Raw genomic sequence first — 25084 nt, 5'->3', positions numbered from 1 at the left:
TTTGCGCTTGACGGCAAGGTTTATTTTCTTGCAAATACACTAGAAATGTTTACAAAAGCACAGTAGAAAGGTGTGTGCCGTGTAAATTATCAAAACTAAAACAGGAGTTTTAATCATTTTTTTTTTTGCACCAAAACATGACAAGGAAAGATTGTCATTCTCAGCAGCAAAACAAAACAGGCAGGGGGCGCCGTCACACGCCGCCATTGCTCCAACACCAAAAAAAACAACTTGTTGTTGTTACAAAGCGGGCGAAGGCTATGGCATGACCGCTGGTCCTGAAGGAGGAAGGGGGAGGGGCTTCTTTCATCTCGCAGGCATAGCTCGCGTCAAGATAGTCAGCGACCGTCCAGCGTGACCTTGGGCGAGGTCACGTGACCACGCCCACCCGCCACCGTCCGCCTGTAACTTTGCTCGTTTCCTGGTCAAAAAGTGAAATGAGGCTTGGACCCAAGCAGGATATCTACAAACAATATACACCAAGAAAAGAAAAATAATAATAATAATAATCACAATTTCAGGTGGGGGAGGGGGGATAAATATCGAGTGGCCCCTTACTATTTTTTATTTTTATTTTTTTTTACAAGTTTGTATTGCTTTTATTTGACATAATACTGAGATTTGGAGGCAAAAACTAGCCAGTGTTCTTTCGGCCTTGATGTCAAGAAGGCACATAACACACACACACTCTCGTACACACACACACACACACACACAAAAGTGTCCACGCAGCAAAATACTTTAACATTGTTTTTTTTTTGTCTTGAAGTTTGGAAAGCGAGGCGGGAGCGGTTCGTGGCACGGAAGTGGGGAGCGAGCTAAAAAGCTCATCTTTGGTCACGAGCCAATGAGCGAATGCCGTGGTCAGTCTTAAAAAAAAAACGGAGAAGCGTTGGCTCAGGTGTGAACAGGTGATCGGGATTAAGGTCTCGTCTCCAAAAAAAAAAAAAAGTACACACCAAAAAAATAAGAATAAAATAAGTTCACCAAAAGAGGTTGGGTTCAGAAATTTCCAGTCGGAGGATTTAGCTCGATTTTGTAGGATCGACAGATCGGAATGGGAACATGTTACACTCTTTAATTGTTTTGGACGAAAAAAAAAAGTATCGTCCATTACGATGAGATGAGCTTGGTAAAAAAAACGTACAATGTTTTTCTACCGTTAGTGGCAAGAAGTCGGTTTAAAGTTTCCCCATTTTGAGGCAAAGACGGACTAACTGAGGACCTCGGGTCGGTCGACAGAATCGTCACGTTCGTGTTGGGTTGGAAAGGTTTGATCGGAATATGTGAATTGGAGATAAACTGCGGTCGACAGAACCGTAAAATTTTGATCGAAAGTAACTGATCCAACATGAAACTTTCGGTACTTCTGATTCGAAGCATGCTACTTGTACTTTTTAGTTGGAGCAGAACGGGATGGACATGAACCTCGGGTCGGTCGACAGAATTGTCACGTTGGTGTTGGGATGGAAAGGTTTGATCGGACTGTGTGAATTGGTCTTGGTAGAGAATCAAACAAAAAGGGTTGAAATAGATCGGTAAATGTGACGGCAAGATGAATCTGATCAGGAAAACCGATCCGAACTTTATCGCTGCATATCCATTTCCCGCAAAGAGTATCCTGTTGGAGATAAACTGCGGTTGACAGAACCATAACATTTTGATCGAAAGTGACCGATCCAACATGAAACTTTCCGTACTTCTGATCCGAAGCATCCTACTTGTACTCTTTGGTTGGGGCAGAACGAGATCGACATCTGTTCTTTCGTCGGTCGACAGAACTGTCACTCCTGTGTTACGATGGAAAGTCTGATCGGAACTAACAAACTTGGTGGTAACGTTTGGTACAGTACAGTACGTGTTTTTTGCGGTTTCTGTTAGGTCCGATCCGAAGCATCGCACTTTGCAGTACTCTTTTGTAGACACACTTGCTCTGTCATTTTGCAGTAACCTTCTGGTGAGGCAAAGACGGACTAACTGAGGACCTCGGGTCGGTTGACAGAATCGTCACTTTCGTATTGGGATGTAAAGGTTTGATCGGAATATGTGAATTGGTCTTTGTAGAGAATCAAACAAGAAGGGTTGAAATAGATCGGTAAATGTGACGGCAATATGATTTTGTGTCGCTTGCTACAATGGAAAGTCTGATCGGAACTAACTGATCCGACCGACTTGGTGGAAATGTTCGGTACAGTACAGTAGGTGTATTTTGCGTTTTTTTGTTAGGTCTGATCCGAAGTTGGTTGGGGCAGAGCTAGACACACTTGCACTGTCATTGGTCAACGGAATTGTTACGATGAAATTTCACGCTTAGAACAAGACAATTTTTTCAACATCCAGAAATATCGTAGATCAAAAAGAGGAATTTGTGCGAATTAACCCGAGTTGCTTGTGTCCACCAAATGGTTTGGTACAGTTCTTTGACGTACGTATATGTTGCCGTTTCTGTCGGGTGCGAGTTGAAGGATCTAACTCGACAGAACCATCTTGTTTACCTTGAAATGGTCGACTGAATCTTCCCTCCTGTGTTACTACGGAAAATTCTGATCCGAACTAATCGATGTGACCTACTTGGTGGAAACGTTCTCTACAGTACAGTACGTATATTTAGCGTTTTCTGTTAGGTCTTATCCGAAGTTGGTTGCACTGTCATTGGTCGACAGAATTGTCACTCCGGTGTAACGATGAAAATGTGCGATCGGAAAAGGTAACACAACTGGAAAATTCATCAAAAAAGCCTGGGTTCAGTCATAAAGGCTGAGAACTTTCCAGTCGGAGGATTTAGCTCGATTTTGTAGGATCGACAGAATCCTCACTTCTGTAATGATCGGAATGGGAACAACATGATATGCTCGTTAATTGGTTTTGACGAAAAAAGCACCACTTAAAAATATTGCATTACGATGAGATTTTTTAACTTCTAAAAATATCGTAGATTACAAAGGGGAATTTGTGCGAATTAACCCGATTTGCTTGTGTCCACCAAATGGTTCGGTACAGTTCTTTGACGTACGTATATTTTGCCGTTTCTGTCGGGTGCGAGTTGAAGGATCTAACTCGACAGAACCATTTTGTTTACCTTGAAATGGTCGACTGAATCTTCCCTCCTGTGTTACTACGGAAAATTCTGATCCGAACTAATCAATGCGACCTACTTGGTGAAAACGTTCTTTACATTACAGTACGTATATTTAGCGTTTTCTGTTAGGTCTGATCCGAAGTTGGTTGGGGCGGAGCTAGACACTTGCACTGTCATTGGTCGACGGACTTTTTACGATGAAGTGTTACGAGAAAGTTTTACGATTAGAACAAGACAATTTTTTCAACATCCAAAAATATCGTAGATCACAAAGAGGAATTTGTGCGAATTAACCCGAGTTGCTTGTGTCCACCAAGTGGTCCGGTACAGTTCTTTGACGTACGTATATTTTGCCGTTTCTGTCGGGTGCGAGTTGAACGATCTAACTCGACAGAACCATCTTGTTTACCTTGAAATGGTCGACTGAATCTTCCCTCCTGTGTTACTACGGAAAATTCTGATCCGAACTAATCGATGCGACCTACTTCGTGGAAACGTTCTCTACAGTACAGTACGTATATTTAGCGTTTTCTGTTAGGTCTTATCCGAAGTTGGTTGCACTGTCATTGGTCGACAGAATTGTCACTCCGGTGTAACGATGAAAATGTGCCATCGGAAAAGGTAACAAAACTGGAAAATTCATCAAAAGAACTTGGGTTCAGTCATAAAGGCTGAGAACTTTCCAGTCGGAGGATTTAACTCGATTTTGTAGGATCGACAGAATCCTCACTTCTGTAATGATCGGAATGGGAACAACATGTTATGCTCGTTAATTGGTTTTGACGAAAAAAGTACCACTTGAAAATATTGCATTACGATGAGATTTTTTAACATCTAAAAATATCGTAGATTACAAAGAGGAATTTGTGCGAATTAACCCGAGTTGCTTGTGTCCACCAAGGGGTTCGGTACAGTTCATTGACGTACGTATATTTTGCCGTTTCTGTCGGGTGCGAGTTGAAGGATATAACTCGACAGAACCATCCTGTTTACCTTGAAATGGTCGACTGAATCTTCCCTTCTGTTACTACGGAAAGTTCTGATCCGAACTAATCGATGCGACCTACTTGGTGGAAACGTTCTCTACAGTACACTACGTATATTTTGCGGTTTCAGTTGGGTCTTATCCGAAGTTGGTTGGGGCGGAGCTAGACACTTGCACTGTCATTGGTCGACGTACTTGTTACGATGAAGTGTTACGATAAAGTTTTACGATTAGAACAAGACAATTTTTTCAACATCCAGAAATATCGTAGATCACAAAGAGGAATTTGTGCGAATTAACCCGAGTTGCTTGTGTCCACCAAGTGGTCCGGTACAGTTCTTTGACGTACGTATATTTTGCAGTTTCTGTCGGGTGCGAGTTGAAGGATCTAACTCGACAGAACCATCTTGTTTACCTTGAAATGGTCGACTGAATCTTCCCTCCTGTGTTACTACGGAAAATTCTGATCCGAACTAATCGATGCGACCTACTTGGTGGAAACGTTCTCTACAGTACAGTACGTATATTTTGCGGTTTCTGTTAGGTCTGATCCGAAGTTGGTTGGGAGGGAGCTAGACACTTGAACTGTCTTTGGTCGACGGACTTGTTACGATGAAGTGTTACGATGAAGTTTTACGATTAGAACAAGACAATTTTTTCAACATCCAGAAATATCGTAGATCACAAAGAGGAATTTGTGCGAATTAACCCGAGTTGCTTGTGTCCACCAAGTGGTCCGGTACAGTTCTTTGACGTACGTATATTTTGCCGTTTCTGTCGGGTGCGAGTTGAAGGATCTAACTCGACAGAACCATCTTGTTTACCTTGAAATGGTCGACTGAATCTTCCCTCCTGTGTTACTACGGAAAGTTCTGATCCGAACTAATCGATGCGACCTACGTGGTGGAAACGTTCTCTACAGTACAGTACGTATATTTAGCGTTTTCTGTTAGGTCTTATCCGAAGTTGGTTGCACTGTCATTGATCGACAGAATTGTCACTCCGGTGTAACGATGAAAATGTGCGATCGGAAAAGGTAACAAAACTGGAAAATTCATCAAAAGAGCTTGGGCTAAGTCATAAAGGCTGAGAACTTCCCAGTCGGAGGATTTAACTCGATTTTGTAGGATCGACAGAATCCTCACTTCTGTAATGATCGGAATGGGAACAACATGATATGCTCGTTAATTGGTTTTGACGAAAAAAGCACCACTTAAAAATATTGCATTACGATGAGATTTTTTAACATCTAAAAATATCGTAGATTACAAAGGGGAATTTGTGCGAATTAACCCGATTTGCTTGTGTCCATCAAATCGTTCGGTACAGTTCTTTGACGTACGTATATGTTGCCGTTTCTGTCGGGTGCGAGTTGAAGGATCTAACTCGACAGAACCGTTTTGTTTAACTTGAAATGGTCGACCGAAACGTCACTCCGGTGTAACGATGAAAAAATGTGCGATCGGAAAAAGGTAACAAAACCGGAAATTTACCGAACGAGTAGTACGAACGGAACCTCTACTGGTGAGAAAGAGTGAACAAAAAGGCCCTTTGTGAAGTAAGAGTTTAAACTGACCCGTGGCACAAAATCTTAAGACTGACGTGTTTCAGCTCGTCCAGGCCGTTGAGGAAATAGCTCGCCTACACAAAAAAACAGGATGAAATGAGGGACTTAAGACTGGTGTGAACAGCACTCTCACAGGTTATGGCCACACTAGCAGCAATAACAAACATGAAAAAGAAGACTCTGAAATGTTTTCAACGCGTGGACCACAAAGTAGACGTGACACACAAAAAAAAAATACAATAGGGCACATTTTCCAGGCAAAAAGTGCAGGGATGTTTGTCGTTGCGGGTGTTGTTGATTTTTTTTTTTTTTTTTTTGGCGGTACGGTCTTAAGCGGGACGCAGTGTAAGACACCAAGAGTGATTCAAGTGCTGCACAGTAACACCGGGTGGCGCTCCACAGCGTCTTGGAACTCATCCAAAAAGGTAGGGGGGGGGAAAAAAAGGAGACCTGGTAGCTTCCGACGGAGGACTGCCGGGAGTCCGTCTTGTGCTTGAGTAACAGTGTTGGCGTGCGACGTTAGTGTCATGAGATATGGTGGTAAGGCAGGAAGCAGGTCTCCCTTCTTTAGTTCTTGTGGAGCTTACAAAAAACTGAAATGCGTCTAGTGTTGGATTAAACACACACACAGCAGGGGGCGCTTGTGTGCGGAGGAAACAAGGTTTGGCTCAGAGGTTCCTAATAAGTTCTGCGTCCGTGTAGGAATGGAGACACCTATGCTACCTGTTAGGGGGGTACAAAAAAAGGCTTGTCCTGGTCGAGTCCTTCATCTTGGGAGTCAACCAAGAGAGGAAGAGGAGGGGATGACGCAATAAGCCGTCCTAGGAGGGCTCAGGGAGAGGAGCGCTGTCCTTTGTTGACCCCCCCCCAAACCCCCCTGCTGTGCACTGATCCCTCCAGCCCCCTTCCTATGTGCCAGGCTGGGGGGGAGGGGTTTGGGGTCAAGAGGGGGGGGTGGGTTGGTTGTTGGCGAGGATCCTGTATCAACACTTCTGGGCCTCCACTGGAGACATGGCGATGTACGAGCCGTTCCTCACCGGCTGGCTGGCCGGCGCGTCCGGCGACTCGTCCGTCTTGTCGCTGACTTGCGTGTAAGCCGTCTCGTCTTTGGCCGTCTGCGTCCCAACAAACACGGGCGTTAGTGGGAAAACACGTGAATTGAGAACATCACACATGTTAAAAGATGAGTATGGAATATTTAACCTGTTATTTCTCTTTGCTATTTGGGCTAATTGGACCCTAATTAGAACAAAAACTAAGAATCGTCCTTTGATATGATGTACTTAGTCCATAAGTACACAAACGTGTACGTCATGTTTAGTGACATGCTAATTATTATTTTTTTTACAAATTCCAGTGTATGTTGTACTCTTCTGACACCACCAGATGGCACTATAAGTGTCCACATAAGTGGCCATAAGACCCCAATTCAGTAGTGTACACAGTTTTGGAAATAAGAGCTAAAAAGAAGCTGTCCACGCAAGCGGCCACTAAGCCTTTAGAGGTTTTAAAGCTGTTTGTTTACATGCTTATTTTTATTTCTCTTTGCTAATTGGACCCTAATTAGAACAAAAACTAAGAATTGTCCTTTGATATGATGTACTTTGTCCATAAGTACACACACGTGTACGTCATGTTTAGTGACATGCTAATTCTTATTTTTATACTTTTTTCCCCCAAATTCCCTTGTATGTTATACTCTTCTGACACCACCAGATGGCAGTATAAGTGTCCACATAAGTGGCCGTAAGACCCCAATTCAGTATTGTACACAATTTTGGAAATAAGAGCTAAAAAGAAGCTGTCCACACATGCGGCCACTAAGCCTTTAGAGGTTTTAAAGCTGTTTGTTTACATGCTTATTTTTATTTCTCTTTGCTAATTGGGCTTATTGGACCCTAATTAGAACAAAAACTAAGAATCGCCCTTTGATATGATGTACTTTGTCCATAAGTACACAAACGTGTACGTCATGTTTAGTGACATGCTAATTCTTATTTTTTTACAAATTCCAGTGTATGTTATACTCTTCTGACACCACCATATGGCACTATAAGTGTCCACATAAGTGGCCATAAGACCCCAATTCAGTAGTGTACACAGTTTTGGAAATAAGAGCTAAAAAGGAGCTGCCCACACATGCGGCCACTAAGCCTTCAGAGGTTTTAAAGCTGTTTGTTTGCATGCTTATTTTTATTTCTCTTGGCTATTTGGGCTAATTGGACCCTAATTAGAACAAAAACTAAGAATCGTCCTTTGATATGATGTACTTAGTCCATAAGTACACAAATGTGTACGTCATGTTTAGTGACATGCTAATTCTTATTTTTTTACAAATTCCAGTGTATGTTATACTCTTCTGACACCACCAGATGGCACTATAAGTGTCCACATAAGTGGCCATAAGACCCCAATTCAGTAGTGTACACAGTTTTGGAAATAAGAGCTAAAAAGGAGCTGTCCACGCAAGCGGCCACTAAGCCTTTAGAGGTTTTAAAGCTGTTTGTTTACATGCTTATTTTTATTTCTCTTGGCTATTTGGGCTAATTGGACCCTAATTAGAACAAAAACTAAGAATCGTCCTTTGATATGATGTACTTAGTCCATAAGTACACAAACGTGTACGTCATGTTTAGTGACATAATAATTCTTATTTTTTTCCAAATTCTATTGTATGTTATACTCTTCTGACACCACCAGATGGCAGTATAAGTGTCCACATAAGTGGCCATAAGACCCCAATTCAGTAGTGTACACAATTTTGGAAATAAGAGCTAAAAAGGAGCTGCCCACACATGCGGCCACTAAGCCTTCAGAGGTTTTAAAGCTGTTTGTTTGCATGCTTATTTTTATTTCTCTTGGCTATTTGGGCTAATTGGACCCTAATTAGAACAAAAACTAAGAATCGTCCTTTGATATGATGTACTTAGTCCATAAGTACACAAACGTGTACGTCATGTTTAGTGACATGCTAATTCTTATTTTTTTACAAATTCCAGTGTATGTTATACTCTTCTGACACCACCAGATGGCATTATAAGTGTCCACATAAGTGGCCATAAGACCCCAATTCAGTAGTGTACACAGTTTTGGAAATAAGAGCTAAAAAGGAGCTGTCCACGCAAGCGGCCACTAAGCCTTTAGAGGTTTTAAAGCTGTTTGTTTACATGCTTATTTTTATTTCTCTTTGCTAATTGGACCCTAATTAGAACAAAAACTAAGAATTGTCCTTTTATATGATGTACTTTGTCCATAAGTACACACACGTGTACGTCATGTTTAGTGACATGCTAATTCTTATTTTTATACTTTTTTCCCCCAAATTCCCTTGTATGTTATACTCTTCTGACACCACCAGATGGCAGTATAAGTGTCCACATAAGTGGCCATAAGACCCCAATTCAGTAGTGTACACAATTTTGGAAATAAGAGCTAAAAAGGAGCTGCCCACACATGCGGCCACTAAGCCTTCAGAGGTTTTAAAGCTGTTTGTTTGCATGCTTATTTTTATTTCTCTTGGCTATTTGGGCTAATTGGACCCTAATTAGAACAAAAACTAAGAATCGTCCTTTGATATGATGTACTTAGTCCATAAGTACACAAATGTGTACGTCATGTTTAGTGACATGCTAATTCTTATTTTTTTTTACAAATTCCAGTGTATGTTATACTCTTCTGACACCACCAGATGGCACTATAAGTGTCCACATAAGTGGCCATAAGACCCCAATTCAGTAGTGTACACAGTTTTGGAAATAAGAGCTAAAAAGAAGCTGTCCACGCAAGCGGCCACTAAGCCTTTAGAGGTTTTAAAGCTGTTTGTTTACATGCTTATTTTTATTTCTCTTTGCTAATTGGACCCTAATTAGAACAAAAACTAAGAATTGTCCTTTGATATGATGTACTTTGTCCATAAGTACACACACGTGTACGTCATGTTTAGTGACATGCTAATTCTTATTTTTATACTTTTTTCCCCCAAATTCCCTTGTATGTTATACTCTTCTGACACCACCAGATGGCAGTATAAGTGTCCACATAAGTGGCCGTAAGACCCCAATTCAGTATTGTACACAATTTTGGAAATAAGAGCTAAAAAGAAGCTGTCCACACATGCGGCCACTAAGCCTTTAGAGGTTTTAAAGCTGTTTGTTTACATGCTTATTTTTATTTCTCTTTGCTAATTGGGCTTATTGGACCCTAATTAGAACAAAAACTAAGAATCGCCCTTTGATATGATGTACTTTGTCCATAAGTACACAAACGTGTACGTCATGTTTAGTGACATGCTAATTCTTATTTTTTTACAAATTCCAGTGTATGTTATACTCTTCTGACACCACCATATGGCACTATAAGTGTCCACATAAGTGGCCATAAGACCCCAATTCAGTAGTGTACACAGTTTTGGAAATAAGAGCTAAAAAGGAGCTGCCCACACATGCGGCCACTAAGCCTTCAGAGGTTTTAAAGCTGTTTGTTTGCATGCTTATTTTTATTTCTCTTGGCTATTTGGGCTAATTGGACCCTAATTAGAACAAAAACTAAGAATCGTCCTTTGATATGATGTACTTAGTCCATAAGTACACAAATGTGTACGTCATGTTTAGTGACATGCTAATTCTTATTTTTTTACAAATTCCAGTGTATGTTATACTCTTCTGACACCACCAGATGGCACTATAAGTGTCCACATAAGTGGCCATAAGACCCCAATTCAGTAGTGTACACAGTTTTGGAAATAAGAGCTAAAAAGGAGCTGTCCACGCAAGCGGCCACTAAGCCTTTAGAGGTTTTAAAGCTGTTTGTTTACATGCTTATTTTTATTTCTCTTGGCTATTTGGGCTAATTGGACCCTAATTAGAACAAAAACTAAGAATCGTCCTTTGATATGATGTACTTAGTCCATAAGTACACAAACGTGTACGTCATGTTTAGTGACATAATAATTCTTATTTTTTTCCAAATTCTATTGTATGTTATACTCTTCTGACACCACCAGATGGCAGTATAAGTGTCCACATAAGTGGCCATAAGACCCCAATTCAGTAGTGTACACAATTTTGGAAATAAGAGCTAAAAAGGAGCTGCCCACACATGCGGCCACTAAGCCTTCAGAGGTTTTAAAGCTGTTTGTTTGCATGCTTATTTTTATTTCTCTTGGCTATTTGGGCTAATTGGACCCTAATTAGAACAAAAACTAAGAATCGTCCTTTGATATGATGTACTTAGTCCATAAGTACACAAACGTGTACGTCATGTTTAGTGACATGCTAATTCTTATTTTTTTACAAATTCCAGTGTATGTTATACTCTTCTGACACCACCAGATGGCATTATAAGTGTCCACATAAGTGGCCATAAGACCCCAATTCAGTAGTGTACACAGTTTTGGAAATAAGAGCTAAAAAGGAGCTGTCCACGCAAGCGGCCACTAAGCCTTTAGAGGTTTTAAAGCTGTTTGTTTACATGCTTATTTTTATTTCTCTTTGCTAATTGGACCCTAATTAGAACAAAAACTAAGAATTGTCCTTTTATATGATGTACTTTGTCCATAAGTACACACACGTGTACGTCATGTTTAGTGACATGCTAATTCTTATTTTTATACTTTTTTCCCCCAAATTCCCTTGTATGTTATACTCTTCTGACACCACCAGATGGCAGTATAAGTGTCCACATAAGTGGCCATAAGACCCCAATTCAGTAGTGTACACAATTTTGGAAATAAGAGCTAAAAAGGAGCTGCCCACACATGCGGCCACTAAGCCTTCAGAGGTTTTAAAGCTGTTTGTTTGCATGCTTATTTTTATTTCTCTTGGCTATTTGGGCTAATTGGACCCTAATTAGAACAAAAACTAAGAATCGTCCTTTGATATGATGTACTTAGTCCATAAGTACACAAATGTGTACGTCATGTTTAGTGACATGCTAATTCTTATTTTTTTTTACAAATTCCAGTGTATGTTATACTCTTCTGACACCACCAGATGGCACTATAAGTGTCCACATAAGTGGCCATAAGACCCCAATTCAGTAGTGTACACAGTTTTGGAAATAAGAGCTAAAAAGGAGCTGTCCACGCAAGCGGCCACTAAGCCTTTAGAGGATTTAAAGCTGTTTGTTTACATGCTTATTTTTATTTCTCTTTGCTAATTGGACCCTAATTAGAACAAAAACTAAGAATTGTCCTTTGATATGATGTACTTTGTCCATAAGTACACACACGTGTACGTCATGTTTAGTGACATGCTAATTCTTATTTTTATACTTTTTTCCCCCAAATTCCCTTGTATGTTATACTCTTCTGACACCACCAGATGACAGTATAAGTGTCCACATAAGTGGCCGTAAGACCCCAATTCAGTAGTGTACACAATTTTGGAAATAAGAGCTAAAAAGAAGCTGTCCACACATGCGGCCACTAAGCCTTTAGAGGTTTTAAAGCTGTTTGTTTACATGCTTATTTTTATTTCTCTTTGCTAATTGGGCTTATTGGACCCTAATTAGAACAAAAACTAAGAATCGCCCTTTGATATGATGTACTTTGTCCATAAGTACACAAACGTGTACGTCATGTTAATTCTTATTTTTTTCCAAATTCCATTGTATGTTGTACTCTTCTGACACCACCAGATGGCAGTATAAGTGTCCACATAAGTGGCCATAAGACCCCAATTCAGTAGTGTACACCATTTTGGAAATAAGAGCTAAAAAGGAGATGTCCACACATGTGGCCACTAAGCCTTTAGAGGTTCTAAAACTGTTTGTTTACATGCTTATTTTTATTTCTCTTTGCTAATTGGGCTTATTTGACCCTAATTACAACAAAAACTAAGAATTGTCCTTTGATATGATGTACTTTGTCCATAAGTACACAAACGTGTAAGTCATGTTTAGTGACATGCTAATTCTTATTTTTACAATTTTTTTTCCAAATTCCCTTTGTATGTTATACTGTTCTGACACCACCAGATGACAGTATAAGTGTCCACATAGGTGGCCATAAGACCCCAATTCAGTAGTGTACACAATTTTGGAAATAAGAGCTAAAAAGAAGCTGTCCACACATGCGGCCACTAAGCCTTTAGAGGTTTTAAAGCTGTTTGTTTACATGCTTATTTTTATTTCTCTTTGCTAATTGGGCTTATTGGACCCTAATTAGAACAAAAACTAAGAATCGCCCTTTGATATGATGTACTTTGTCCATAAGTACACAAACGTGTACGTCATGTTAATTCTTATTTTTTTCCAAATTCCATTGTATGTTGTACTCTTCTGACACCACCAGATGGCAGTATAAGTGTCCACATAAGTGGCCATAAGACCCCAATTCAGTAGTGTACACCATTTTGGAAATAAGAGCTAAAAAGGAGATGTCCACACATGTGGCCACTAAGCCTTTAGAGGTTCTAAAACTGTTTGTTTACATGCTTATTTTTATTTCTCTTTGCTAATTGGGCTTATTGGACCCTAATTAGAACAAAAACTAAGAATTGTCCTTTGATATGATGTACTTTGTCCATAAGTACACAAACGTGTAAGTCATGTTTAGTGACATGCTAATTCTTATTTTTACAATTTTTTTTCCAAATTCCCTTTGTATGTTATACTGTTCTGACACCACCAGATGACAGTATAAGTGTCCACATAGGTGGCCATAAGACCCCAATTCAGTAGTGTACACAATTTTGGAAATAAGAGCTAAAAAGAAGCTGTCCACACATGCGGCCACTAAGCCTTTAGAGGCTTTAAAGCTGTCTGTTTACATGCTTATTTTTATTTCTCTTTGCTATTTGGGCTTATTGGACCCTAATTAGAACAAAAACTAAGAATTGTCCTTTGATATGATGTACTTTGTCCATAAGTACACAAACGTGTACACTCACTAAAAATGAAGGAAACATATTTTTGTAATGCCTATGCATGTTTTAAGTCTGGCACGCAAATACTAAAAATTAAATCCGCAGTCATGAATCCATATCTTACTGGCTGGTGTTCTGTTAATAAGTAAAGATTAAAAAAGTGACATCATATAGTAAGCTACATTTTACTCATCCACACACAAACAATTAAGTTTTTCAAAGTTTTTAGGGATAAAAGTGGACGTTTTGAGCGTGGATGAAAAGTCAAAATGCAAAAGGAAGATAAGCGTTACAAAATTATCCATGTTCATATAGACATAGCTGTAAATATAAAGCACCACAACATACATTTAAGTCAATAAATAAAAGACAATTAAGTACAGTACAATTAAGTGCCAATTAAGTACATTAAAACATATTTGTTGGCTGACAAACTGAATTAAACACAGGACAACAGCAAATAAGGTGGCAAAAATGAATAAAGACTTACAGCAAAAGAATGAAAAGCCTCAGTAAAATCAATACGTTTTACTTCGTTCTAAAACAGAAAAAGGGAAAAAAAGGGGGTTACAGAAATGCAAAAATTGAACAACAGGGTTAATTAAATGCTTCACATTGCAATTAAGCATAGTCAACATTTTTGAACAGTGCTACGAACTAAGCTGTGACATTTGAGAAATGACTTAGATGACAAATGTGTGTGGAGCTGCGTCGTTAGCTTAGCATGCTTAGCGTCCAAACAAGGAGGAAACGGCTAGCTTCTGTTTGGTGAAAAGACTGAAACATTGAAGAGTGGTTCGTCGGTTTTGCCAAACTAAAAATGTTTCTTTTTACCAAGCCAGCAGTTTCATGTCCGTGTTCAGCAAGATGCTACGCTAATAGCATGAAATTACTGTGTGTTGTCAAACCGGGTTTTACAGACTCGTAGAAGCTACTTTTTTCCTACGCTTTGCACCCTGTGGCTTATAAAACAGTGCGACAAATGTATGGATTTTCTTGTGTTTTATATTCAACGAATAGTTTTCCTAATACACCGACAGACACTGAAAAGTAGTTTTAATTGTTTGGACAAGTTTTACAATATAACTAAAACAATTCATACTTTCTAAACCGTCATATTTGACAGTAGTGTTTGAGGATATCTGTATATGCTATCGTAATGTAATAAAGCTAGCGTCGATAGCATTAGCTAATTTGTCGACACGTGTACCGCGTTTACAAGTGTTTGTGTTGGTACTAACTTACTATAGCGTTCTTTTTGTGTTGTTTCAGTTTCGCAAATTCATCAAGACGTCATTGTGGAGGTATTGAATGGGTTTAGCTGATTGGAGAGCTAGCTTCCACAGCTGTACTTGCCAACCCTCCCAATTTTCCCGGGAGACTCCCGAATTTCAGTGATCCTCATGAAAATCTCCCGGGGCAACCATTCTCCCCGATTTCTACCCGGACAACAATATTGGGGGCGTCCCTTCAGTGTCCTCTCTCGCCTGAAAAGGAGACTATTATATATGTCTCCGTTATCCATAGGTTTATCTGTATCTTTATATGAATAATATAAATATATTCTACATATGTTCCTTGACTGCACTTAAATGTAGAATATATTTATATTATTCATTTATTATATATTATATATATATGTTTTATTTATTATTATTATTGTCTATTGTAAGCAAACTGTGGTGCTGAATTTCCCCCAGGGATCAATAAAGTTTTTTCTATTCTATTCTATCTATAACCCATAAAGATTGGCAGGCACAGAGACACAACATCCGGATTTCCCATTATGCATTGCTTCAAAACTACGGCAAGTAATAATGTCCAAAAAGGAAGAGACATGGCGACGGCGAGTAAGAAGACGACGCTTGCAAGTTCCAAAATGATTGGAAAAATAATTTCTATTCTTTCGGGACAGCTCGAAGGGGAAGGGATATGCTGCCTGCAAATTTTGTAGAGCAGACTTTTATGTGTAAATAAATGAACACTGAAATTCAAGTATTTCTTTTATTTATATATATATATACAATAAAATAAATATATATAGCTAGAATTCACTAAAATACACTTACTTTGAATTCTAGCTATAAATATACTCCCCCAATCTCCCGAATTCGGAGGTCTCAAGGTTGGCAAGTATGCTAGTGGGTCCATGACGATTTTTTTTGATCGGTCCTTTTGACTGCCGTGTTACAGCAGTTTCTGGAAACAATTAAGGTATTTAACGGTAAATAAAACTCATGTTTTCCCTAAAATTTAATGGCAGCGGCTTATACAACGGTGCGGTCTGTAGTTCGGAAAATAAGTCATGTTTTTGCTGGAAAACTAGATAATAAAACTGACTAAATATTAGATATAACTTAACTTTCAAGGTGTAGCAATCACAGTTAAATATACACTTAAGTTTAGGTCGCAATTTGGTTACTTTTAGTACAGTAAGGGAACTAAAATATAAAAGCGCTTAGCTTTGGGGTAAACACCTCAGAAGCCCCAACTGTAGAAAAGGCTGTATTTGTTTACAAATGATACACATGATTTTGGGACGGTATAGCTCGGTTGGTAGAGCGGCCGGGCCAGCAACTTGAGGGTTCCAGGTTCGATCCCGGCTTCAACCATCCTAGTCACTGCCGTTGTGTCCACACTTTACCCACACTGGTTTACATGTAACTTAAATATTGGGTTTCACTATGTAAAAGCGCTTTGAGTCACTAGAGAAAAGCGCTATATAAATACAATTCAATTAAGAATACGTGCACCGTTATGCGCCTACTTAGCTTCCATAGATATTGCAAAGCATTTTTCTTAGTTTTGTCCGCCAAAAAGTGTCTTAAATGATTTTAAACAGGAAAAGTGTTGTTTAAGTAGAAGTTGGCCTATATGGAAAGTAACTGGTCGACGTAGGAGAGGCACGATACTAATTTCTGCGCTAATTTCGGTTTTCTCAGCAGGTGCAAAGTTTACCCGGATCGCCTCCCTGTGTGACGTGCATAGTGGTGTGATGCGGTCACACCTCAACAATTCACAAAACCATGCAATAACAGTTGGAAAACTGCAAAAAAGACAAAAAATGCTCATGCTGTGCAGGATACATGCAGCGTGTTAGTTGTCATGCACAAAGTTGGGGCTTAAAAGCTGTGCTAAGTGAGACCTGAACCATCTAAAAACAGACCTGGGCAATTACTTTGACTCGAGGGCCACATTTAGAGAAAAAAATGTATCTAATACAAAACCTCACAATAATGTCTGATTCAATGCTAAAAACGCTATAAAAACAATAGAATTTTTTAATTTTTCTATGAACGATAAAACACTGAATATTGACAAAATATAAACGTCACCCCCCCTTTCCATCGACATATTTTACAATCAAGTGAAACGTAACAAAAATTCAACAAACACTGAAATACGAACGCGAGGGGTACAAAATAAACCCACCAACAATTTGATAAATCACTAAGCTTTAGACCTTTGTTGTGAAAATCTCCTACCACGTCTGTGGAAACGCTTCCCACCCACACTTCTTGATGGCTTGTCTGAGCTGCTGTGACGGATATTATTACCATTGTAACTAATTAGATGACCATAGTAACTAATTAGATTAACATAGTAACTGTTTAGATCGGTGGTTCTCAAATGGGGGTACTCGTAAGTATGCCAAGGGGTACGTGACATTTTTTAAAAATATTCTAAAAATAGCAACAATTCAAAAATCCTTTATAAATATATTTATTGAATAATAATTCAACAAAATATGAATGTAAGTTCATAAAGTGTGAAAAAAAATACAACAATGCAATATTCAGTGTTGACAGATAGATTTTTTGTGGACATGTTCCATAAATATTGATGTTAAAGATTTCTTTTTTGTGAAGAAACGTTTAGGATTAAGTTCATGAATCCAGATGGATCTTTATTACAATCCCCAAAGAGGGCACTTTAAGTTGATGATTACTTCTATGTGTAGAAATCTTGATTTATAATTGAATCACTTGTTTATTTTTCAACAAGTTTTTAGTTATTTTTATATCTTTTTTTTTTCCAAATAGTTCAAGAAAGACCACTACAAATGAGCAATATTTTGCACTGTTATACTATTTAATAAATCAGAAACTGATGACATAGTGCTGTATTTTACTTCTTTATGTCTTTTTTTCAACCAAAAATGCTTTGCTCTGATTAGGGGGTACTTGAATTAAAAACATGTTCACAGGGGGTACATCACTGAAAAAAGGTTGAGAACCACTGGATTAGATTACCATAGTAACTAATTAGATTACCTTAGTACCGTATTTTTCGGACTATAAATCGCAGTTTTTTTTTCATAATTTGTCCGGGGGTGCGACTTCAATGTGAAATTATTAACACATTACCGTAAAATATCAAGTAATATTATTCAGCTCATTCACGTAAGAGACTAGACGTATAAGATTTCATGGGATTTAGCGATTAGGAGTGACAGATATTTTGGTAAACGTATAGCATGTGCTATATGTTATAGTTATTTGAATGACTCTTACCATAATATGTTAGGTTAAAGGGGAACATTATCACCAAACCTATGTAAGCGTCAATATATACCTTGATGTTGCAGAAAAAAAGACCATGTATTTTTTTTAACCGATTTCCGAACTCTAAATGGGTGAATTTTGGCAAATTAAACGCCTTTCTGTTTATCGGTCTTTTAGCGATGACGTCGGAACGTGACGTCACCGAGGTAATACACCCGCCATTTTTATTTTTACATTACAAACACCGGGTCTCAGCTCTGTTATTTTCCGTTATTTCGACTATTTTTTGGAACCTTGGAGACATCATGCCTCTTCGGTGTGTTGTCGGAGGGTGTAACAACACTAACAGGGAGGGATTCAAGTTGCACCACTGGCAAGAAATCTGCCGCCAGACCCCCATTGAATTTGCCAGAGTGTCTGCCGGCGATGCTAAGACAGACATGGCACAGAGATGTATGGATAACCAACGATTAAGTCAACGAAATCCCAAAGGTTAGTTTTGTTGATGTTGTTGACTTATGTGCTAATCAGACATATTTGGTCGCAGCATGACTGCCAGCTAATCGATGCTAACATGCTATTTACGCTAGCTGTATGTACATTTGAAACTAGATAACCAAATTTAATGCGAAACAAACACTTACCAATTGACGGATTTAAGTTGCTCCAGTGTCACAAGATGCTAAAGTCCTGATCGTTTGGTCCGCACATTTTACTGGCGATGCTAATAAGGCAGCCATGCTATGGGCCACTTCATTAGGTACACCCATGCTACGGCCGAATAGCGTCAATAGCTTCAATTTCTTCATCAATTTCGTTTTCGTTATCTGCCTCCATACTCCGACCATCTGTTTCAATACACGCGTAATCTGTTGAATCGCTTAAGCCCCTGAAATCCGAGTCTGAATCCGAGCTAATGTCGCTATATCTTGCTGTGGTAAGCGCCATGTTGTTTGTATTGGCAGCCCTGTATGACATCACAGGGAAATGGACAGTGGTTTCGCAAATAGCGAAAATCAAGAACTTTAAAGCTTTTTTTAGGGATATTCCGGGAGGTGTAAAATTTTGGAAAAAAAACTTCGAAAAATAAAACAAGCCACTGGGAACTGATTTTTATTGTTTTTAACCCTTTTGAAATTGTGATAATGTTCCCCTTTAACATACCAGGCACCTTCTCAGTTGGTTATTTATGCCTCATATAACGTACACTTATTCAGCCTGTTGTTCACTATTCTTTATTTATTTTAAATTGCCTTTCAAATGTCTGTTCTTGGTGTTGGGTTTTATCAAATAAATTTCCCCCCCAAAAATGCGACTTGTATGTTTTTCTTCTTCCTTATTTTGCATTTTCGGCAGGTGCGACTTATACTCCGAAAAATACGGTAACTGGTATGTCATCAACTCATCTTTATACTATAGCCTTTAAATAGACCTCCTTTTTAGACCAGTTGATCTGCTGCTTCTTTTCTTTTTTCTCCTATGCCCCCCCCCCCTCCCTTGTGGAAGGGGTCCGGTCCGATGACCATGGATGAAGTACACTTAAGATGTGACTTTAAGGTTTTACTACTTATAAAATACTACACGGTCTAGCTCCATCCTATCTTGCCGATTGTATTGTACCATATGTCCCGGCAAGAAATCTGCCTTCAAAGGACTCCGGCTTATTAGTGATTCCTAAAGCCCAAAAAAAGTCTCTGGGGTATAGAGCGTTTCTGTTCAGGCTCCAGTACTCTGGAATGCCCTCCCGGTAACAGTTCGAGATGCTACCTCAGTAGAAGCATTTAAGTCTCACCTTAAAACTCATTTGTATACTCTAACCTTTAAATAGAACTCCTTTTTAGGCCAGTTGATCTGCCGCTTCTTTTCTTTTTCTCCTCTGTCCCCGGCTCCCTTGTGGAGGGGGTCTGGTCCGATGGCCATGGATGAAGTACTGGCTGTTAAGAGTCGGGACCCAGGATGGACCGCTCGTCGGGACCCAGGATGGACCGCTCGCCTGTGTATCGGTTGGGGACATCTCTACGCTGCTGATCCGCCTCCGCTTGGGATGGTTTCCCGTGGACGGGACTCTCGCTGCTGTCTTGGATCCGCTTTGAACTGAACTCTCGCGGCTGTGTTGGAGCCACTATGGATTGAACTTTCACAGTATCATGTTAGACCCGCTCGACATCCATTGCTTTCGGTCTCCTAGAGGGTGGGGTGGGTTGCCCACATCTGAGGTCCTCTCCAAGGTTTCTCAAAGTCAGCATTGTCACTGGCGTCCCACTGGATGTGAATTCTCCCTGCCCACTGGGTGTGGGTTCTTCCGAGGATGTCGTAGTCGTAATGATTTGTGCAGTCCTTTGAGACATTTGTGATTTGGGGCTATATAAATAAACATTGATTGATTGATCCAAAAGCGCAGATTCCAACCTTCGAAATACTTTGTATAGTTGAAGACTTACGGTCATTAGAAAACATGACTGCACATCATCACCTGCACTGGCTTCCTGTGCACTTAAGATGTGACTTTAAGGTTTTACTACTTACGTATAAAATACTACACAGTCTAGCTCCATCCTATCTTGCCCATTGTATTGTACCATATGTCCCGGCAAGAAATCTGCGTTCAAAGGACTCCGGCTTGTTAGTGATTCCCAAAGCCCAAAAAAAGTCTGCGGGCTATAGAGCGTTTTCCGTTCGGTCAGTAGAAGCATTTAAGTCTCACCTTAAAACTCATTTGTATACTCTAGCCTTTAAATAGACTCCCTTTTTAGACCAGTTGATCTGCCGTTTCTTTTCTTTTTCTTCTATGTCCCACTCTCCCTTGTGGAGGGGGTCCGGTCCGATCCGGTGGCCATGTACTGCTTGCCTGTGTATCGGCTGGGGACATCTCTGCGCTGCTGATCCGGCTCCACTTGGGATGGTTTCCTGCTGGCTCCGCTGTGAACGGGACTCTCGCTGCTGTGTTGGATCCGCTTTGGACTGGACTCTCGCGACTGTGTTGGATCCATTATGGATTGAACTTTCACAGTATCATGTTAGACATCCATTGCTTTCCTCCTCTCCAAGGTTCTCATAGTCATTATTGTCACCAATGTCCCACTGGGTGTGAGTTTTCCTTGCCCTTATGTGGGCCTACCGAGGATGTCGTGGTGGTTTGTGCAGCCCTTTGAGACACTAGTGATTTAGGGCTATATAAGTAAACATTGATTGATTGATAATGGCAGCTACACTTTCCATCTTAAAGAACTAAAAAAAAAAATATTTGGGAACGTCCGGCGGGCCAGATTGAAAAGCGTAACGTTCCGCATGTGGCCCTCGGACCTTAGTTTGCCCAGGTCTGTTGTAAAAGCTCGCATTTAGTGTACTATTCCTAGCATCATGTTTTCTCTATATTATTGTTGCTACTTACATGCCGGGGCGGGGATGGCGGCGCAGGAACTTACCTTCTTCTGGCGGTTTCGGCAGAATAAGACGACCAGCACCAGCAGCAGGATGATGCCCAGGCCTACGATGAGCAAGGGGAAGTTGGACACCAGGGTGACGATTAAGAGCAGCGTTCTCATCTGAGCCGCCGAGTCGTCGTCCACCGTCGCCGTCTGTGCGGGGATGAGGGATGCGTTGTTAGAGCTCAGTTGAGGACTCAATGCGAAAACACTCGGCGGTTATTTGTCTCACCTCGTTCACGTACATGATGGGGAAAATGGTCTCATTGATCATCTTGGTTTCACTGCGAGAAGGCAGGAGACGGGTTAAAGAGGACTCGGTCCTGAATGGAAGGTCAAGGGGCGACGGATTTTGACTTACGGGAATCCCGTCACTCTTTTCACGATGACATTGAGCTGAGCTCGCTTGCAAGCGCGAATGGGAACACCGGTGGTCTATAAAAGACACATTGTATTCATGATACGAAAAAACAAACAAAACAGTTTAGACCATTGGTTCTCAACCTTTTTTCAGTGATGTACCCCCTGTGAAAAATTTTTTTTTTTACCCCCTAATCCATCCATCATCCATCCATCATCTTCCGCTTAGCCGAGGTCGGGTCGCGGGGGCAACAGCCTAAGCAGGGAAACCCAGACTTCCCTCTCCCCAGCCACTTCGTCCAGCTCTTCCCGGGGGATCCCGAGGCGTTCCCAGGCCAGCCGGGAGACATAGTCTTCCCAACGTGTCCTGGGTCTTCCCCGTGGCCTCCTACCGGTTGGACGTGCCCTAAACACCTCCCTAGGGAGGCGTTCGGGTGGCATCCTGACCAGATGCCCGAACCACCTCATCTGGCTCCTCTCCATGTGGAGGAGCAGCGGCTTTACTTTGAGTTCCTCCCGGATGGCAGAGCTTCTCACCCTATCTCTAAGGGAGAGACCTGGAAACTCATTTGGGCCGCTTGTACCCGTGATCTTATCCTTTCGGTCGTGACCCAAAGCTCATGACCATAGGTGAGGATGGGAACGTAGATCGAGCGGTAAATTGAGAGCTTTGCCTTCCGGCTCAGCTCCTTCTTCACCACAACGGATCGATACAACGTCCGCATTACTGAAGACGCCGCACCGATCCGCCTGTCGATCTCACGATCCACTCTTCCCTCACTCGTGAACAAGACTCCTAGGTACTTGAACTCCTCCACTTGGGGCCCCCTAATCTTTATTTATTATTGAATTACTTGTGTATTTTTCAACAAGTTTTTAGTTATTTTTTTAGTTAATTTCTTGAACTTTTTTTCCAAATAGTTCAAGAAAGACCACTACAAATGAGCAATATTTTGCACTGTTATACAATTTAATATTTTTAGAAACTGATGACATAGTGCTGTATTTTACATATTTACCGTATTTTTCGGAGTATAAGTCGCTCCGGAGTATAAGACGCACCTGTTGAAAATGCATAATAAAGAAGGAAAAATACATATATAAGTCGCACTAGAGCAGGGGTCGGGAACCTTTTTGGCTGAGAGAGCCTTGAAAGCCAAATATTTCAAAATGTATTTCCGTGAGAGCCATATCAGATTTTTTAACACTGAATACAACTAAATGTGTGCATTTTTAAGTAAGACCAACATTTTTAGAGTATAATAAGTCTCTTGTTATTTTTAATAACATTGTTATTCTGAAGCTAACCAATAATAAATAAAATGTCATGTCTGTTGATCATGTTTTTGTTTGGCCATGTGCTGTTTGTCCTTTGGACTCTTTAAGCTCCTGTTTTTTTCCACTCCCTTGTCTGGTTTCCATCCATCCATCCATTTTCTACCGCTTATTCCTTTTCGGGGTCGCTGGCGCCTATCTCAGCTACAATCGGGCGGAAGGCAGGGTACACCCTGGACAAGTCACCACCTCATCGCAGGGCCAACACAGATAGACAACATTCACACACTAGGGACCATTTAGTGTTGCCAATCAACCTATCCCCAGGTGCATGTCTTTGGAAGTGGGAGGGGCCTATCCCCAGGTGCATGTCTTTGGAAGTGGGAGGGGCCTATACCCAGGTGCATGTCTTTGGAAGTGGGAGGAAGCCGGAGGGAACCCACGCATTCACGGGGAGAACATGCAAACTCCACACAGAAAGATCCCGAGCCTGGATTTGAACCCAGGACTGTAGGAACTTCGTATTGTGAGGCAGACGCACTAACCCCTCTTCCACCGTGAAGCCCTGTCTGGTTTCCTTGGTTACTCATTTTGTCCACCTGTCTCTGGTGGCCAAAATGCCCGCTCACCTGCTTCCTGAGCACTAATCAGAGGCAGTATTTAAGCACGTCTTTGCCAGTCAGTCGCCCTGGCGTCAATGTGATCTTTTCTCGCTCTGTGCTGACTTGTTTCATGCCTTGCCATAGTTTCGTGCTTCATGCCATGCCAAGTAAGTTTTGTTTGATTTATGTTCATAGTCTGTGTATGCGTTATCTGTGTTCCTTAGCCCAAGTTGTGCCTCCGCTGTGAGCGATTTTTGTTTGTATCTGTTTTTAGTTTAAATTAAATCATGTTTTTACCTAAACGCCATGTCCCGAGTAGTCCGTCTGCCTTCCTGGGAGAACGACCCCGCTGCAAGCTGCGACCCCCCCCCCCCCATCATGACATAAAATACTTCTTACCATTAATGCAACTTCTTGAACAGGTGCGGTAGAAAAACGGATGGATGGATTTGAATGCATGAGAATGTTTTATATTTTGCACGTTATTTTTAGCACTGTGATTACCAGTGAAATTATTCATAATTATCGCGTTAAGCAATGTCAGCTAAGATTTATCTGAGAGCCAGATGCAGTCATCAAAAGAGCCACATCTGGCTCTAGAGCCATAGGTTCCCTACCCCTGCCCTAAACCATGGGTGTCAAACTCTGGCCCGTGTAATTTCATTTGGCCCTTGAGGCAATAATAAATGAACATTAGAGCTGGCCTGCCGGTATTATACACTGGCAGTGGCGCTGTATCACCGCATTCAACGCTAATTTACATACTTGCCAACCCTCCCGATTTTTCCAGGAGAATCCCGAATTTCAGTGCCCCCCCCCCAAAAAAAAAATCTCCCGGGGCAACCATTCTCCCGGATTTCCACCCGGACAACAATATTGGGGGCGTGCCATAAAAGGTACTGCTTTTAGCATCCTCTACAACAGGGGTCGGGAACCTTTTTGGCTGAGAGAGCCAAAAAGCCAAATATTTTGAAATATATTTCCGTAAGAGCCATATAATTTTTTTTTTAACACTGAACACAACTAAACGCGTGCATTTTGAAGTAAAACCAACATGTCTAGAGTCTCTTATTCTTTGTAATAACATTATTATTCCGAAGCTAACTGTGGAGGAGCGTGGCCTGCGGGCCTGCAGCGACAGGTGCGTAGATGGCCCACCTGGGCCTTGTTATCTAATCACCTGTCGCTCTGTTATAAGCAGCAGCCAGGAGGAGAGACTGGCTTGGGGCTGGAAATACAATTGCTGGAAAACAACTGAGGGACTTATTGAAAAATACAACAATATTGTAACCCTGAAACAGGCTCTCATGTCGGTGCTTGGGGGTCTGAAGAACCCCCAGGAGGGCAAGCCCCACACTAACCAATAATAAATAAATAACTTCTTGCCATTGACGCAACTTCTTGAACAGGCGCGGTTGAAA

At 40.8% G+C, this 25084-nt stretch overlaps 1 protein-coding gene across 2 annotated transcripts in view; it reads right to left on the bottom strand.

The window, feature by feature from the left end:
• scarb2a (scavenger receptor class B, member 2a) overlaps positions 1-25084 on the bottom strand; it is an 82926-nt gene continuing 57842 nt past the window's right edge. Inside the window, exons 10-14 of one of the 2 annotated variants that reach the window (XM_061895523.1) lie at positions 21788-21861; positions 21659-21710; positions 21427-21579; positions 13987-14034; positions 1-6746 (exon numbers count right to left, since the gene is read on the bottom strand). In XM_061895523.1, the coding sequence (XP_061751507.1) occupies positions 6615-6746; positions 13987-14034; positions 21427-21579; positions 21659-21710; positions 21788-21861 (459 nt within the window). In that variant the 3' untranslated portion in view covers positions 1-6614. The remainder of the gene's footprint in view (positions 6747-13986; positions 14035-21426; positions 21580-21658; positions 21711-21787; positions 21862-25084) is intronic. The other variant, XM_061895533.1, reaches the window with a different exon arrangement.

This window comes from Nerophis ophidion, linkage group LG01, assembly GCF_033978795.1.
Source record: "Nerophis ophidion isolate RoL-2023_Sa linkage group LG01, RoL_Noph_v1.0, whole genome shotgun sequence".
NCBI lineage: Eukaryota > Metazoa > Chordata > Actinopteri > Syngnathiformes > Syngnathidae > Nerophis > Nerophis ophidion.
Note: the sequence above shows the minus strand (reverse complement) of the source record. Positions and strands in the feature narration are given on the sequence as shown.